General features: G+C 42.4%; 1 protein-coding gene across 3 annotated transcripts in view; it reads left to right on the top strand.

The window, feature by feature from the left end:
• SEMA5A (semaphorin 5A) overlaps positions 1-15,574 on the top strand; it is a 493,904-nt gene extending 478,330 nt beyond the window's left edge. For all 3 annotated transcript variants that reach the window (XM_081231009.1, XM_081231008.1, XM_081231010.1), the window contains 2 exons: positions 4,483-4,694; positions 12,100-15,574. In XM_081231009.1, the coding sequence (XP_081087135.1) occupies positions 4,483-4,694; positions 12,100-12,219 (332 nt within the window). In that variant the 3' untranslated portion in view covers positions 12,220-15,574. The remainder of the gene's footprint in view (positions 1-4,482; positions 4,695-12,099) is intronic.
• Positions 15,575-15,864: the final 290 nt, after the last annotated feature.

Raw genomic sequence — 15,864 nt, 5'->3', positions numbered from 1 at the left:
GCACTCTGTGGCTTAATAAGCTCTTCAGGTGTGTCTAGTGGACATAAGCTTTATGGCCCAGTGATCTTAGTATTAGCTTCAGTTAGATTTCCTATGAGTAAAACAGAATTCAACCATTTTCTTTATATTTATAGTGCAAATCCATGGAAGCCAGCCTCAAATCTCCGAACTGCTGAAATGATAAAATGTCAGAATTTTATTATGGGCAAAGGCTGTACCTATATCTCTAGAGATATTTTTCTAACTTCCTGCAACCCTGAATGACAGAAATCACATTCTCTGGGTCAAATCCATGCTTTTGGACTTTCCCATCTATTTCTATCCTGTTTGGATGGGAGTGGCTGACTGTCCATTGATCAGAGCCCAGCCCTGCTCCACCTTTGGTGTCAGAGCCAAAAACCACACACAAGACCAGCATCTTCATGTGTGTAGCTGATGACTATTCCTAACAATTTCTAACATAATCCATTCCAGCGGGAGGCCCCAGGCAGCTCAACCCAACGGGCTTTGGTCTCTCACACTCAGAAGGAATCTGGATTTTCATTGGTGTGTTTTAGGAATGTACTTAGTTTTTAACTACACTGGTTAAGCATCTGCTATCTGTGACGCTCTATCTGTTTAGTCAGCCATCTGTTAATCCATTTCTTCAATCATCTTTCCTGAGCACCCACTCTGTGTCAGTTTTGTGAGGTGTGTTGAGCTTACAGTGGGGACTGAAACAGCCCCAGCCCCTCTGGAACCAAGTCATATCCCAAGAAATCCCTGTGCCTGAGAAGAGCAGTGTCTGGTGTCTGACTGGGTCAGTTCAGTGAGCCACTACTTGGGGATCTGGCTGCAAGATGAATGTTGGCTGGTTCACATAAAAAGAATTATAGCTGTAGTATTTTCAGGTCGGCAGTCACTGTGTGCAAGACACCGTAGAGGTATCCTATTTCATCCTCACAAAGAGCATTCATGTGGGTGCCACAGCCCACTGTTCTTTATGTAAAACCTTGGAGGTAGAGCAGGGTTCGGAAGTCAGCATTCTTCAAATTATAGATGGGTAATACGGGTCATATAAGGTATGACACTGCGAGGTCTGGGGGTTGCACTCTGTAACCAACCTCTTTAATGACGTTGCCGTGAAATGTAGGTGAAGTGCAGCTGCCAATCATTCTGGTTCTGCAGCAAATGATCAGGTCAGCTCAGGCTTCGCTGCCAGGTGAGTGATGAAAAATCAGTTTTCAGAGAATTTTTCCTTTGGGGAATTGTAGAAAAGGAATAGCAGCCACATCTTTTTATCTGTATTTTATAAATAGGGATCATGAGGGTCAGAGAGGTTCACACAAACAGTCAAAGTGAAGCCAGGTTTGGATCCAGGCAGTGGGATCCCAGCGTGAGCTTTAAGCCCGGAGCACCACGAGCAAAGGGTCCTGGTGCTGAGTGTCCCAGAGGAGGGTATCTGGGGTATGCAGCCACAGCAGCCCTGGCCAGGCGACACTCTTGGACAACACCCAGGGTCGCCACCAGAGCAGAGCTTGTAGAGAGTGTTCCTGCCCCGACGGAGGTCAAGGCAGAACCTGGGGGCAGCCAGCATGCCCTCCAGGCCTAACACAAGTTCAAAAACCACTTTCCTCGGCCAGCCTTCTCAGGGTTAAGATACAGGAGTCCTGCCAAGGCCTTGAGCACCCAGGAGGACATGATGCCTAAGGCTCATTTGCATCCTAAAATGCAGCTTCTGCGTGTTTGAACCAGCTGCACCAAAGGCTGCACCAAATCAAGCCTTGAGGCGCTATTGATTCAATCATAGAAACTTTAATTACTCTATAATATTCAGAACCAATCGTTTAGATCTTAGGCTGCTGACATTGACACAGCAGAGTAGGTGGGTAAGAGGTCAGATGGGGCTAATTGTGGGACTGAGAGGTAAAAACAATCACCTAGCAAGGATGTTTGGGGACGCTTTTTTCAGTTTGTTGAGAAGAATCAAACTTTGCACATAAAATCAGCCAGTTGAATCGACTGGGTAGTTGGTTTCTATTCTAGCTTTACTGACCAAAATCAACAGCAAAAAACATTGTATTCAAAGCAAAGAGCCACGCTAAGCAGATTCAAGAGGTTTAATGGGCTCGATTTTTCGCTTATGCAGAAAAAATGTAGGCCTATTGAAATGTTCCAACTTAGCTATTTTTAGTTGCATGAGACACAAAGACTGTATAATCATCATAAAGATGTCAGCTGGCCCTAGCCTTCCCCAGGCACCTGCAGGAATGATTCATTTGACTAATAACAAAGTACCTGCATAGGGAGAGAGTCATACATCTTCTATATATTATTTTATCAGTGCAGCAGAAGTACTTTTATCCATATGCTGCATTGACCCTGGGGGGTCCAAACGGCTAAAGTATCGAGAGATGACAACAGGTATGAAATCACTCTTGCTTATCTTGAGGGCAACTTCACGGTTAGAGTAGAAGCTTCTAGCAGTTGCTGGTAGAATGGCCCCTGGATGCTTTATCCAGCTGTCCCAGGTTCAGCCCTAGAGTCTTCAGACAAAATCAGAAACAGCCAAAGATTTAGCGATTCCTTCCACTTTGTTAAACGAGTGACAGGATAATCAAGAAGTGAAAAATTGAGGTGGATGTCAGGGAGTGGGTGATATCTGTGGAATGTTCTAGTAATGTCCTCCTGGATTATCCAGCTCCAGGTGCTGAAGACACCTGAGGCGTGTGTTAGGAGTCACCTGTTTGGAGTCTCAGTGTGGGTGGAGTACATTGGTTACGGTTCAGAGAACAGAGGACGAGGCTGCCTCTCCACACTGTGTTCATCCACCTCCTGGAGCAAATCTATCTCCCAGGGCCCAGGGCCCCGAAACACAGTGTCCAAGAACAGCAAAGGGGCACAGCTTAAAGGGAGAAGCTTAGAGGGTTTAGGGATGGATGAAGGATGCTCCACCTGTGCTGTGGATCCCAGGTGAGGCGAGGACAGCTCAGAGGGTCCTCGGGAGGATCCCAGGTGTTTAAGGAGAAAACGTCCCAGAACCTGGGTGTGGTAGACAAATTCACAGGTTTTCTCTCTCTGAGAGCCCTGGGGACCTCCCCACGTGGCCCAGCAGTCTCACCCGGCATCCACAGGGGTGCCCAGCAGGCATCTTCAGTGGTCCCATTTGGGTGCAGGGAGAGCAATGGTGTCACTCAGCCCTCTGGTGGTGCATGGAGGGGACACCTTGGAAGAAAAGCCAGATCCCCAGGATGTGCAGTAGAGACACAGGGACAAGAACACTTAGGCAACTGGTTAGCTATACGGTGCCAACACAGCATAGAAAAATTGAGGTCCTGTTTTGCTTTACCTGATTTTCAATAATCTCAGCTTCATGGTCATGGCTCAGATGTTGTCTTTATTCCCTGAAAGGCTTAAAATTTTGATTGTAAAGTGTTTTACCAACACACAATGAATATCTTTTTTTCTTTTGTTGCTCTTTGTCAGAGATTAAGCAGTTCTTGGTTAAGCTACCTTGATGTCAGTCAAACCAATCCTGTCTTAGAGACCTGAGTCCATGTCAGCTCGTTTTTTCAACATTTTGTATTTATAACTCAAATAAAATAACTTAAAGATGCTATTAGATAGAAAAAACACTGTAAAAAAAAGAGGGTCATTTCATGACCATTAATAGATCATATTCCTTTGACACAAATCCTTTGTTTCTTTGGAGTAAGCCATTTTTTTATAAGGTCTCCAAAATACAATGTGAGTGAATAAATGGTACCCAGGATAATATTTACAACACGCACACACAGCATGCAAGTGCGCAGAGTGTCTCTGGAAGAGCACAGGAGAAGGTGGTGACAGTGGTTTCCTCTCAGAAAGAAAAAAAGATTTATTCTTGTATATCCTTTTGCACTTTTTTTTCATGCAAACAAATGTTATACAATATGTGTATCTTCATATTCCAAAAAATGTAATAGAAAACATAAGAACGATATAATGGGAAACCATTTTTAAATAAAATGAAATGATAAAGGAGGGGGAAATAGTCGGGCTTGCAGGTGAGCAGTGATTGGAAACACTAGATATATACTTGCTTTGTTCCCGGGACACAGCCAGGCTGCAAGAAGGGACTCAGCCTGTTCAGGAAAATGGAAAACATGTTCCCTAGAAACCCCCCAGACCACAGATCATGCTGCACTTGAAACAGAAGAACGGTCTCTTACAAGCCTTTAAAGAAAAAAGTGTCTCTGCTAGCATATTTGGTGATCTTTAAAAGATCACCATATTATATGGTGGTTATAATCCATAAGAGCGTTGACTTAAACTACACTGAGCTCGCTGCAGAGAAGTGTCTTGGCGGCCACGACATTTCAAAGGAAGGCCCTCTGATTTTCTGAGTTTTAGAAGGAGTGTGGAGCTTTCCATTGCATCCTTCTCTTTTCCTCTGAGCCCACTGAGCTGGGGAGGAGCGCGTCTTTTTCCAGGGTGGCCTCACTTTTGATGCTGTCTTCCCAGAGTTCAACTTGTTCCACATGATCGCCGTGGGGCTCAGCAGCTCCATCCTGGGCTGCCTTCTTACGCTGCTTGTCTACACCTACTGCCAGCGGTACCAGCAGCAGTCCCACGATGCCACCGTCATCCACCCCGTTGCACCTGCCCCTCTCAACACCAGCATAACTAACCACATCAACAAACTGGACAAGTATGACTCGGTGGAGGCCATCAAGGTAAGGAATCAGCAGCCTCTGCTGCAGCCAGGTGTGCAGAGAAGGCGGGTGGACCCTGACGGCAAAGCTCAGTAGTGGTGGCATAGGTGACAGGGTGGGGGACAAGGTAGATGACTCCCCTTATTTTTTTTAATTTTTATTTTATATTGAAGCACAGTTGATTACCAACATTGTGTTAGTTTCAGGTGTACAGCACAGTGATTCAGTTATACATATACATGTATCTATTCTTCAAAATTCTTTGGATGACCTTCCTTATTTATTTATTTATTTATTTATTTATTTTTAACATCTTTATTGGGGTATAATTGCTTTACAATGGTGGGTAAGTTTCTGCTGTATAACAAAGTGAAACAGCTACATGTATACATATATCCCCATATCCCCTCCCTCTTGCGTCTCCTTCCCACCCTCCTTATCCCACAACTTCAGGTGGTCACAAAGCACCAAGCTGATCTCCCTGCGCTATGCGGCTGCTTACCACTAGCTATCTATTTTACGTTTGGTAGTGTATATATGTCCATGCCACTCTCTCACTTCATCCCAGCTTACCCTTCCCCCTCCCCATGTCCTCAAGTCCATTCTCTACGTCTGCGTCTTTATTCGTGTCATACTGCTAGGTTCTTCAGAACCTTTTTTTTTTTTTTAGATTCCATATATATGTGTTAGCATATGGTATTTGTTTTTCTCTTTGTGACTTACTTCACTCTGTATGACAGTCTCTAGGTCCATCCACCTCACAACAAATAACTCAGTTTTGTTTCTTTTTATGGCTGAGTAATATTCCATTGTATATATGTGCCACATCTTCTTTATCCATTCATCTGTCGATGGACACATAGGTTGCTTCTGTGTCCTGGCTATTGTACGTATATAGAGCTTCAGTGAACATTGTGGTACATGACTCTTTTTTTGTTTGTTTGTTTGTTTGCGGTACGCGGGCCTCTCACTGTTATGGCCTCTCCCACTGCGGAGCACAGGCTCTGGACATGCAGGCTCAGCAGCGATGGCTCACGGGCCCGGCTGCTCCATGGCATGTGGGATCTTCCCAGACCGGGGCACGAACCTGTGTCCCCTGCATCGGCAGGTGGACTCTCAACCACTGGGCCACCAGGGAAGCCCCCTACATGACTCTTTCTGAATTATGGTTTTCTCAGGGTATATGCCCAGTACTGGGGTTGCTGGGTCACATGGTAGTTCTAACTTTAGTCTTTTAAGTACCCTCCATGCTGTTCTCCATAGTGGCTGCATCAATTTACATTCCCGCCAACAGTGCAAGAGGGTTCCCTTTTCTTCATACCCTCTCCAGCATTTATTGTTTGCAGATTTTTTGATGATGGCCATTCTGACTCGTGTGAGGTGACACCTCAATATAGCTTTGATTTGCATTTCTCTAGTGAATACTGATGTGGAGCATCCTTTCATGTGTTTGTTGGCAATCTGTATATCTTCTTTGGAGAAATGTTTATTTAGGTCTTCTGCCCATTTTGGGATTGGGTTGTTTGTTTTTTTGTTATTGAGCTGCATGAGCTGCTTGTATGTTTTGGAGATTAATCCTTTGTCAGTTGCTTCATTTGCAAATATTTTCTCCCATTCTGAGGGTTGTCTTTTGGTCTTGTTTATGGTTTCCTTTGCTGTGCAAAAGCTTTTAAGTTTCATTAGGTCCCATTTGTTTATTTTTATTTCCATTTCTCTAAGAGTTGGGTCAAAAAGGATCTTGCTGTGATTTATGTCATAGAGTGTCCTGCCTATGTTTTCCCCCTAAGAGTTTGATGGTGTCTGACCTTACATTTAGGTCTTTAATCCATTTTGAGTTTATTTTTGTGTGTGGTGTTAGGGAGTGTTCTAATTTCATTCTTTTACATGTAGCTGTCTAGTGTGACCAGCACCACTTATTGAAGAGGCTGTCTTTTCTCTATTGTATATTCTTGCCTCCTTCATCAAAGATAAGGTGACCATATGTGCATGGGTTTATCTCTGGGCTTTCTATCCTGTTCCATTGATCTATATTTCTGATTTTGTGCCAGTACCATACTGTTTTGATTACTGTAGCTTTGTACTATAGTCTGAAGTCAGGGAGTCTGTTTCCTCCAGGTCCGTTTTTCTTTCTCAAGATTGCTTTGACTGTTCGGGGTCTTCTGTGTTTCCATACAAATTGTGAAATTTTTTGTTCTAGTTCTGTGAAAAAAGCCATTGGTAGTTTGATAGGGATTATATCGAATCTGTAGATTGCTTTGGGTAGTGTAGTCATTTTCACAATGTTGATTCTTCCAATCCAAAAACATGATATAACTTTCCATCTGTTTGTATCATCTTTAATTTCTTTCATCATTGTCTTATAGGCCTTGTTTTTGTATCCATTCAGCCAGTCTATGTCTTTTGGTTGGAGCACTTAATCCATTTACATTTAAGGTAATTATCGATATGTATGTTCCTATTACCATTTTCTTAATTGTTTTAGGTTTTTTTTTGTAGGTGTTTTCCTTCTCTTATGTTTCCTGCCTAGAGAAGTTCCTTTAGCATTTGTTGTAAAGCTGGCTTGGTGGTGTTGAATTCTCTTAGCTTTTGCTTGTCTGTAAAGAGTTTAATTTCTCTGTCGAATCTGAATGAGATCCTTGCTGGGTAGAGTAATCTTGGTTGTAGGCTTTTCCCTTTCATCACTTTACATATGTCCTGCCATTCCCTTCTGGCTTGCAGTGTTTCTGCTGAAAGATCAGCTGTTAACCTTATGGGGATTACCTTGTATGTTACTTGTTACTTTTCCCTTGCTGCTTTTTAATATTTTTTCTTTGTATTTAATTTTGATACTTTGATTAGTATGTGTCTTGTCGTGTTTCTCCTTGGATTTAGCCTGTATGGGACTCTCTGCACTTCCTGAACTTGATTGACTATTTTCTTTCTCATATTAGGGAAGTTTTCAACTATAATCTCTTCAAATATTTTCTCAGTCCCTTTCTTTTTCTCTTCTTCTTCTGGGACCCCTATAATTTGAATGTTGGTGCGTTTAATGTTTTCCCAGAGGTCTCTCTGACTGTCCTCAATTCTTTTCATTCTTTTTTCATTATTCTGCTCTGTGGTAGTTATTTACACTATTTTATCTTTCAGGTCACTTATCTGTTCTTCTGCCTCAGTTATTCTATTGATTCCTTCTAGAGAATTTTTAATTTTATTTAGTGTGTTGTTCATTATTGTTTGTTTGCTTTTTAGTTCTTCTAGGTCCTTGTTAAATATTTCTTCTATTTTCTCCAGTTTATTTCTAAGATTTTGGATCATCTTTACTATCATTACTCTGAATTCTTTTTCAGGTAGACTGCCTGTTTCCTCTTCATTTGTTTGGTCTGGTGGGTTTTTACCTTGCTCCTTCACCTGCTGTGTCTTTCTCTGTCTTCTCATTTTACTTAACTTACTGTGTTTGGGGTCTCCTTTTTGCAGGCTGCAGGTTCATAGTTCCCATTGTTTTTGGTGTCTGCCCCCGGTGGGTGAGGTTGGTTCAGTGGGTTGTGTAGGCTTCCTGATCAAGGGGACTGGTGCCTGTGTTCTGGTGGATGAGGCTGGATCTTGTCTACCTGGTGGGCGGGACCACATCCGGTGGTTTGTTTTGGGGTGTCTGTGGCCTTATTATGATTTTAGGCAGCCTCTCTGCTAATGGGTGGGGTTTGTGTTCCTGTCTTGGTAGTTGTTTGGCATAGGGTGTCCAGTACTCTAGCTTACTGATCGTTGAGTGGAGCTGGGACTTAGTGTTGAGATGAAGATCTCTGGGAGAGCTTTCACCAATTGATATTACGTGGGGCCGGGAGGTCTCTGGTGGACCAGTGTCCTGAACTTGGCTCTCCCACCTCTGAGGTTCAGGCCTGACACCCGGCTGGAGCACCAGGACCCTGTCAGCCACATGGCAGATATCTCAACAGCCACAAAGGGAGCAAGCAAGCATTTTCTGATGTGCCTTTTAAGCTTTGCTGTTCCTGTGAAAAGGTGGCTTCTCATATTGGGAATTAGGTTAAAAATGGGACATGGAAATGGCAACAAATAAAATGCTGGAAACTATCGAGTGATTGGTCACCATCCAGATCTGCCTCCGCTGTGCCTCAGCATTCAAAGAGTGGTCCCACCAAAGAGAAGAGCTCCATGCTGAGGACCTGCACATGCTGAGCAGTGAAATGAGGACTGGGATTGGTCAATCAGATATACAGGTCCATTACAGGAATCCCCAGGATGGCATCCTGAGAACAATTGTTACATCATTATAAAGACTATCTTCTAATAACTTTGAAGCATAATGAAGTTTCTTCAATTCTGTGTAATGTTGATGCTGGTGCAATTGGTGGGGGGAGGTGATGCATTGTGTTAAATTTCCTGAGTAGGTGATTAATAACACAGTGTTTCACCCAGAAATTTAGAGTGAATGGCCAGTCTCCTTCTTGTTCTAAGGAAGAAAAGGTGGAAAAGGGGTGAGCCTGACAGATATAGGTTCATGAGTCACTTACCAGCCAGGTAGACTTCTCCCAGGTATTCATACTAACTGCGCCTCCATTTTTTTCCTTGGTGAATTGGAGGTAATGAGAATAAAGTGAGGTAAATTATATGTAATGCTTTGAACACTGCCTGGCAAAATAAAAGTGGTTTTTATTTGAGGCATTTTGCATCCTGGTTCAGAGTACAAGTTACTTACTTCTTTGAACCTCAGTTTCTCCATCTTTAAAATGGGTTAACACTATGTACTCCTGTCTCATTGTTGTGAGGTTTAAATGGGCTAAGGTACATGAAGCCCAGCATCCAGCAAATAACGGCTGTTGTTCTTACTGTGTCTACACAAGAGGTCAGGAATGTGGCTGGAAAGACATCACAGGCTCTTGTTACTGCACCCAACCTCCCCTACCACCCACATGAATGCAGGGAGTTCTCATGAGCTAAGTTACCTTCATTTTTTTCTTTTTTTTTTTTCTCTTTTGTTCTTCCATTGCAGTGTAGTTGATTTACAATACTGTGTTAGTTTCTGGTGTACAGCAAAGTGATTCAGTTATACATACATATTCTTTTCTGACTTTTTCATTATAGGTTCTTACAAGATACTGAATCTAGTTCCCTGTGCTATACAGTAAATCTTTGCTTTTTATTTTATATATAATGGTGTGTATCTATTAATCCCATATTCCTCATTTATCACTCCCCCACCTTTCCCCTTTGGTAACTGTAAGTTTGTTTTCTATGTCTGTGAGTCTATTTCTGTTTTGTAAATAAGTTCATTTGTATTGTTTTTTAGATTCAGATATAAGTGATATCATATGATATTTGTCTTTGTCTGACTTACTGCACTCATTATGATAATCTCTAGGTCCATCCATGTTGCTGCAAATGACAATATTTCATTAAGTTACCTAAATTTTGATATTCCTGTTAAGTTGGTGGTTCCCCTTAATATTCTTAGGGAGTATTTGATGCCCTCTCTCTGCTATGATGGTTTCCTTTCAGTTTCCTTCCCATGTGGGAGTATGGAATATCTTCAGCCCTTACAGCTGCCACTGGTTGGAAGGTCTTGAATGCTGGGAGCTGCAGTGTTCACACTTGCCCTCCCCACCCCCGCCATGAGGCACCCACATGCACAGAGACAGAGCCAACTCACTTTTACTTATGGGCCCTACTTACAGCAGGATCCAGAGTCCATCGGCACCTTATACTGACCAGATGACAGAGCCAAGAAGTGAAGCACCAGGAATTAGTAACATGCCCCACACACTCTCTCAGAACTAAGCTCCCAGAGTGTGAGGAAGAACATGAGCTCCGCTGAGCAAGACTCTTCAAGAAGAAACCTCTGGGACCCAAGAATGCGGCCCCTCTCAACGTGATCCCAACACATCAGCTTATCTGTGGTGACTACTACTTCAAGCAGCAGAAGATCATTTAGCTGGTCTTCTGTTCTCACTGAAGATCCAGTAGGCACTTCATCAGAAATCTTGCTGCTCTGAAGGCAAAATACTGCTGCCTAGTCTCTAATGAATCTTTCTAGAACTTTCTTCTGACTCCTTGCCCAGACAAGTCCTCGGCATTTGGGCATGCCTCCGACCTCACATCTTTATTTTGGTCCTCTTAAAAGTTACCTTCTTTCTGGGACAGTTCAGCTCTTTAAAAGTACGGGAAACTTTCATGACTATTAATGAGGAAGAGCATCTGTGTCAGCAATGGCCACAGTAGTCACCTTCCAACAAGTGTAGAAAATGAAGAGAAACTAAGAATCTCATGCATTTATTTAAATATGTTCCTTCAAAATCTCTTACCAATGTACCATGACAATCCAAAAGCTGCTTAAACACCTATTCAGTTATAAGTGGTAATATTCAAAGTGTTTATGAATTTGAAATCACTAGAGTTTTAGGTTTCTGGGAGATTTTGATTTAGGTTTTCTAACACTTGGTAAATTCCTGACTAAAGTTCAGAAGTAGACTTTCTGAGTAAAGCTCAAAAGTAGTCTGGTCTGAAAACCTACCAACCTCATTCTAGTTACCAGGCAAGTCCTCAGCAAATGATGTGAGGAAGCAAGTAAGAAGTGAGAAAACACATTTTATAATAATGGAGCCTTAGCAGAGAGCTCGAATTCCACATACATAAGGCTCTTAACAATACTGAACTGTGCAGGTCTACTTATATGCAGACTTTTTCAATACAATAAGTCCCCTACATACGAACGAGTTCTGTTCTGAGAGGGCTTCATAAGTCCAATTTGTTCGTAAGTCCAACAATGTTAGCCTAGGTACCCAACTAACACAATCGGCTATATAGTACTGTACTATAATAGGTTTATAATACTTTTAACACAAATAATACATAAAAAACAAACAAACACAAAAAGTAAAGAAAACACTTGAATCTTACAGTATAGTACCTTGAAAAGTACAGTAGTACAGTACAACAGCTGGCCTCCAGGGGCTGGCATCGAGTGAACAGGCAAGAAATAAAGATGTTGTACCACTGTACTCTATACAGTACTGTACAGTAAAGTACACAAAAGCACAACCACTTGTAGAGGATGCACACATGTGACAATGTACACCAGACACGTGAACTAACTTCCGTGATTGGACATGGGAACGCATGTATGCATCTTTGAAAGTCCGCAACTTGAAGGTTCGTATGTAAGGACTTACTGTATTAAAAACTACAGTACTACACGATCGGAGGTTGGTTAAATCCAGGATGCAACACTGCAGGTACAGGGGAACCTCAGATATGGAGGAACCACGGATCTGGAGGAAAGACTATAAGTTATACTCTGGTTTTCGACTTCGAGGAGGGTCGGCGCCCCTAACACTCGCATTGTTCAAGGGTCAACTGTAATTGTCTCCTAACTATATTCTTTTTCTGAAATACTACTTACTGAATATTCCTAAACCTTCTATTTCATTTTTTACAGGCATTTAACAAAAACAACTTGATCTTAGAGGAAAGAAACAAATACTTCAACCCACATCTCACTGGGAAGACCTATTCTAATGCCTACTTTACAGATCTCAATAATTATGATGAGTACTAAGAGTTCTTCTATTTTTGGCTTCCTGTAACTGCCCCTGTTCCTCAAGGCCTGTGTTCCATGACTGCCCATGTCTCCAAGACTTCAGAGATGGAGTTTGGATACATCTCAAGTGCATTTCAAGCCACGAGTGTCCCATTGCTGCCCAAAAGACAAGCTCTTAAAAGTAACAAAAATCTAATCGTGACATCGTGAAAATCTGGTCTACAATTCTTGATCATTGTTTAATGAGCCATGGTGTGCAGGGTTTTTTTTATTGTGTTCAGTCCATTTTTCTAACAAGTCAGTTGTTTTCTTGAGCTTTTTCATAACTGTACCACCCACCATGGAAGGGGTCTTTAGAAATATGAACATCTTCTTGACCTTGAGCGTAAATCTTCATGATGTTTTAATTCAAGAAAATAGGCACTTTATATGAGAGCCTCCCCACCTCCACACGGTTTATAGTATTGATAAAATGAAGAATCTGAATGTGGCCATACAAAGACTCACCATGGATATCCATCTTCTCAATCTGGATGATACTGTGTGTGTTTGGACTTGGAATGCTTCTTGCCTGAGTACACCCAGGGACTCAACCTGGCTTATATCTTCAAAGGTGATGGTATGAGGTATGAGATGCTCTACCCTTGGTCTTGCTGCCGTTACTGTATTGTCCCTGGGGGAGGTGAGTGTAAAGAGCAGAGGTACAGACACGATGAAGGGGGAACGTGTTCTGCATGCTGTTGTGAAGCTCGCCTTATTCTGACTTGTGGATTTCATGGCATTTCAGGGAGCTCCTTGTCGTGCATCGGCCTGGTAGCCCACCTGTCTGGTCCACAGTAACATCCTAAAGAACCACTCTTTAAAATAACCACTTCTTTATCATTTGGATAACAGACTGTACACCTCCCCTCTCTCTGAAAAGAAAAATCTTGAACATTAATGATACTAATGAAGAAAGTATTGAAAGGACTGAAATATAACTGAAAACAACTTTTTTTTTTTTATTTTCCATGTTACAGAAAGTATTGAAAAACCTGACATTTAATGAAAAGGAGCTTTTTTATTTTCCATCTCCCTGATAGAGCTAATGTATGGCCATCAGCCCCTACCAAGAGCATTAATGATGTGTAAAGCTGGTTTTCTGTAGCTTGTTGCTGTGCATATTGAAGTGCTCCCCAAGTACCAAGCTGTCATTTGCTGCCTGTAGTTCAGGTGAGGAGGAGATGTTTAGCCCTGGTGCCTCTTGTTTTTTATCTCAGTGCTGCTTTGCCATCCATCCACTCCCACTTCTCCCTGCATGGGGGCAACAGCATTTCAAGAAGTACCTTGAGAAGTCAGGGTGTTGGCAAGTAAGGTTTTTAATGATCCCATGGTTCTGAGCTTCGATCATTCCTAAGCATTTCAGGGTGTTATGATACTATTCAGAGGGGTCCCCAGGAGAAAAAAAAAAACAGGATAAGTTACTCACAAAAGCTGATGCATAAATATGGCCGTTGGTTGAATAATTATTGAAAGTAAGAACAAGATTGAAATTATTCATTTTATGCCTCTGGGTGTCGTGATAAAGGCCTGGGTGGACATAAAAACATGTTCTTATTGATAAATGAACCTTCAGATCTGGGAAAACTTACAGTGTGGGCATTGAGGGATACAGACTTTTAGCCTACATAGCTTGGTTAGGTTCTCACCCTATCCAATTTAAAGTTTTGAAAAATCCTATGTTTATTAATGAATGTTGGTGAGTTCAAAATATTCTTATATGCACAAATTTTCAGAAATGGCTCTACTAAAATTAAAGTCTAAATTGCAGTTGGGCTCTGGGAGGTCTGATAGATTTCAAATGAATGATTTTCCGGGTCTTTCCAGTGGGAAGTTCATGCTACATCTCCCGTATTCCTTGTATGCTGTATGAGATTGCTCTGTTTCTACACAAAGTCCACACTTAGGAAGTGAAATTTAGCCAGATAGTTTTCTAATTGTCCTTGGATTGGATTTTCATTGGATGCTTCAACCCGTCTCATCACTTTCCTATAAGAAAAATGTCCTCATTTGTGTAGCGCCTTTTAGCCGTTTTTTAAATTCCTCCCCCGAAATATTTTCAAAGCTTAAAAGTTCATTCTCTTTCTCCTAGGAAAGAGGATATTGATATTTCAAAAAAGCGTCACTGGACTTGATGGGAAATGTTTCCCAAATGACATCAAAGTTGGTCTTTACTCAATCTTGTGCAATGACTAGGGAAACCATCCTTCCCTACAACAGAATTTTCATGGTGTTGATTACATAAATCTTTACAATTATCACTGCAAAGAAATTCACTCACTTTTGTTCTCTGACACTCTATTCAAAAGAAAATTGTTCTCCTCTCTCTCTCGTCCTCCTTCCCTCCCTCCATCCCTCCTTCTTACTTAACAGGATATCAATTTGTTTAGTTTTAGCTATAATCCAAGTATTTTAAGCATCTATGGAATAACTTTTGTTTTCCCATCAGTGTAGAGCTGTTGCTTATGTGTCTATGCTTCCCCTCCGTACCCCTCATCAAGCCCCCATGTGATGGGCTTTCACATTGGTACCTACCACTTCTGCTGGAACCTTCATAAAGTACCTCTTCCTTAGGCTGGGATGGTTGGGATTCCTGCCAACAATTGTCACCTTTTAAATTACTGTGTGACTTCTTCATTCCCTTTATCTTTTCCCACCCTTCCTTCCTTCCTTCCTTCCTTCTTCCTTCCTTTCTTTCTTTCTGGTACAAGTAGTACAGATAGAGACTAATACTTTTAAATTGCATCTCTCTGAGCCTAACATCAAATGACATTAATCACAATTTAATTTCTAGGGTTATTTCTGCATACAATTGAAGTTTGGCTGGTTTTCATTAGGAAACTGGCTTTAATCTCACATTTAAATTCTTTGGAAGTGATTCCCCGTGCTCAGTGCTTTCTCTAGACTAGACTAGTCACTGTCTAATATCAACCCTGCAGTGCCACAGAGTCCCTGCTTGCTGCATAGCAGGTGGCCTTCCCCAAATAGCTCTGAAGATGATGGCTTTGATGACACTGAGGGCTTTGTCACCCTGAATGAGATGGACTCCTGTGAATTCTGAGGTGCTCTGAGGGTTGCAGGATTAGCCTCTGTTGCGTGAAGACCCAGCATCCCCAGACTTGGGTGTTTCCTTACCCCGTTGTCTGACTCACTCTAGGCATGTTTCTGTGCTGCTGCCCCGGAAGCTTATGGGAGGTTCTGAACTCCCCCGCTTCTTCAGAGACATTTCACTAAGCCTATAGATTCTGACTAGAATCGGCATTAATGCTGGGAAAAAAGAGGGTTCCCTGTGTGCGTCAAGGGTGGGCAGAGATTTTAAAGGAACTGAGGGGAGTAGAGGGCGAGCAGACGTGAGGGCTCCCTGCCGTGGAGAACCCTCTGTCCCCAGGAGGGTTCAGCCCATGGGAACGGCGTGAGCCACGGGTCTGGCCCCATTGACTCACCAGTGATGCAAAGAGAAAGGAAGCGAATGTGGGAGAAGGTGACCTTGAAAAGAAGGGACCCTGGCCCCTCCCAGACAGATGTCATGGACGGTCCCAGGTGGGGACCCACGATCCGCTGGCACAGTCCTGTGGGTTGATCCCTGGATCTTCCGGGATCAACTGCCCAGAGTGCAGGCGAAGG

This window comes from Mesoplodon bidens (assembly GCF_964165515.1).
Source record: "Mesoplodon bidens genome assembly, chromosome: 4".
NCBI lineage: Eukaryota > Metazoa > Chordata > Mammalia > Artiodactyla > Ziphiidae > Mesoplodon > Mesoplodon bidens.
This window is presented reverse-complemented; position numbering and strand designations above follow the sequence as displayed.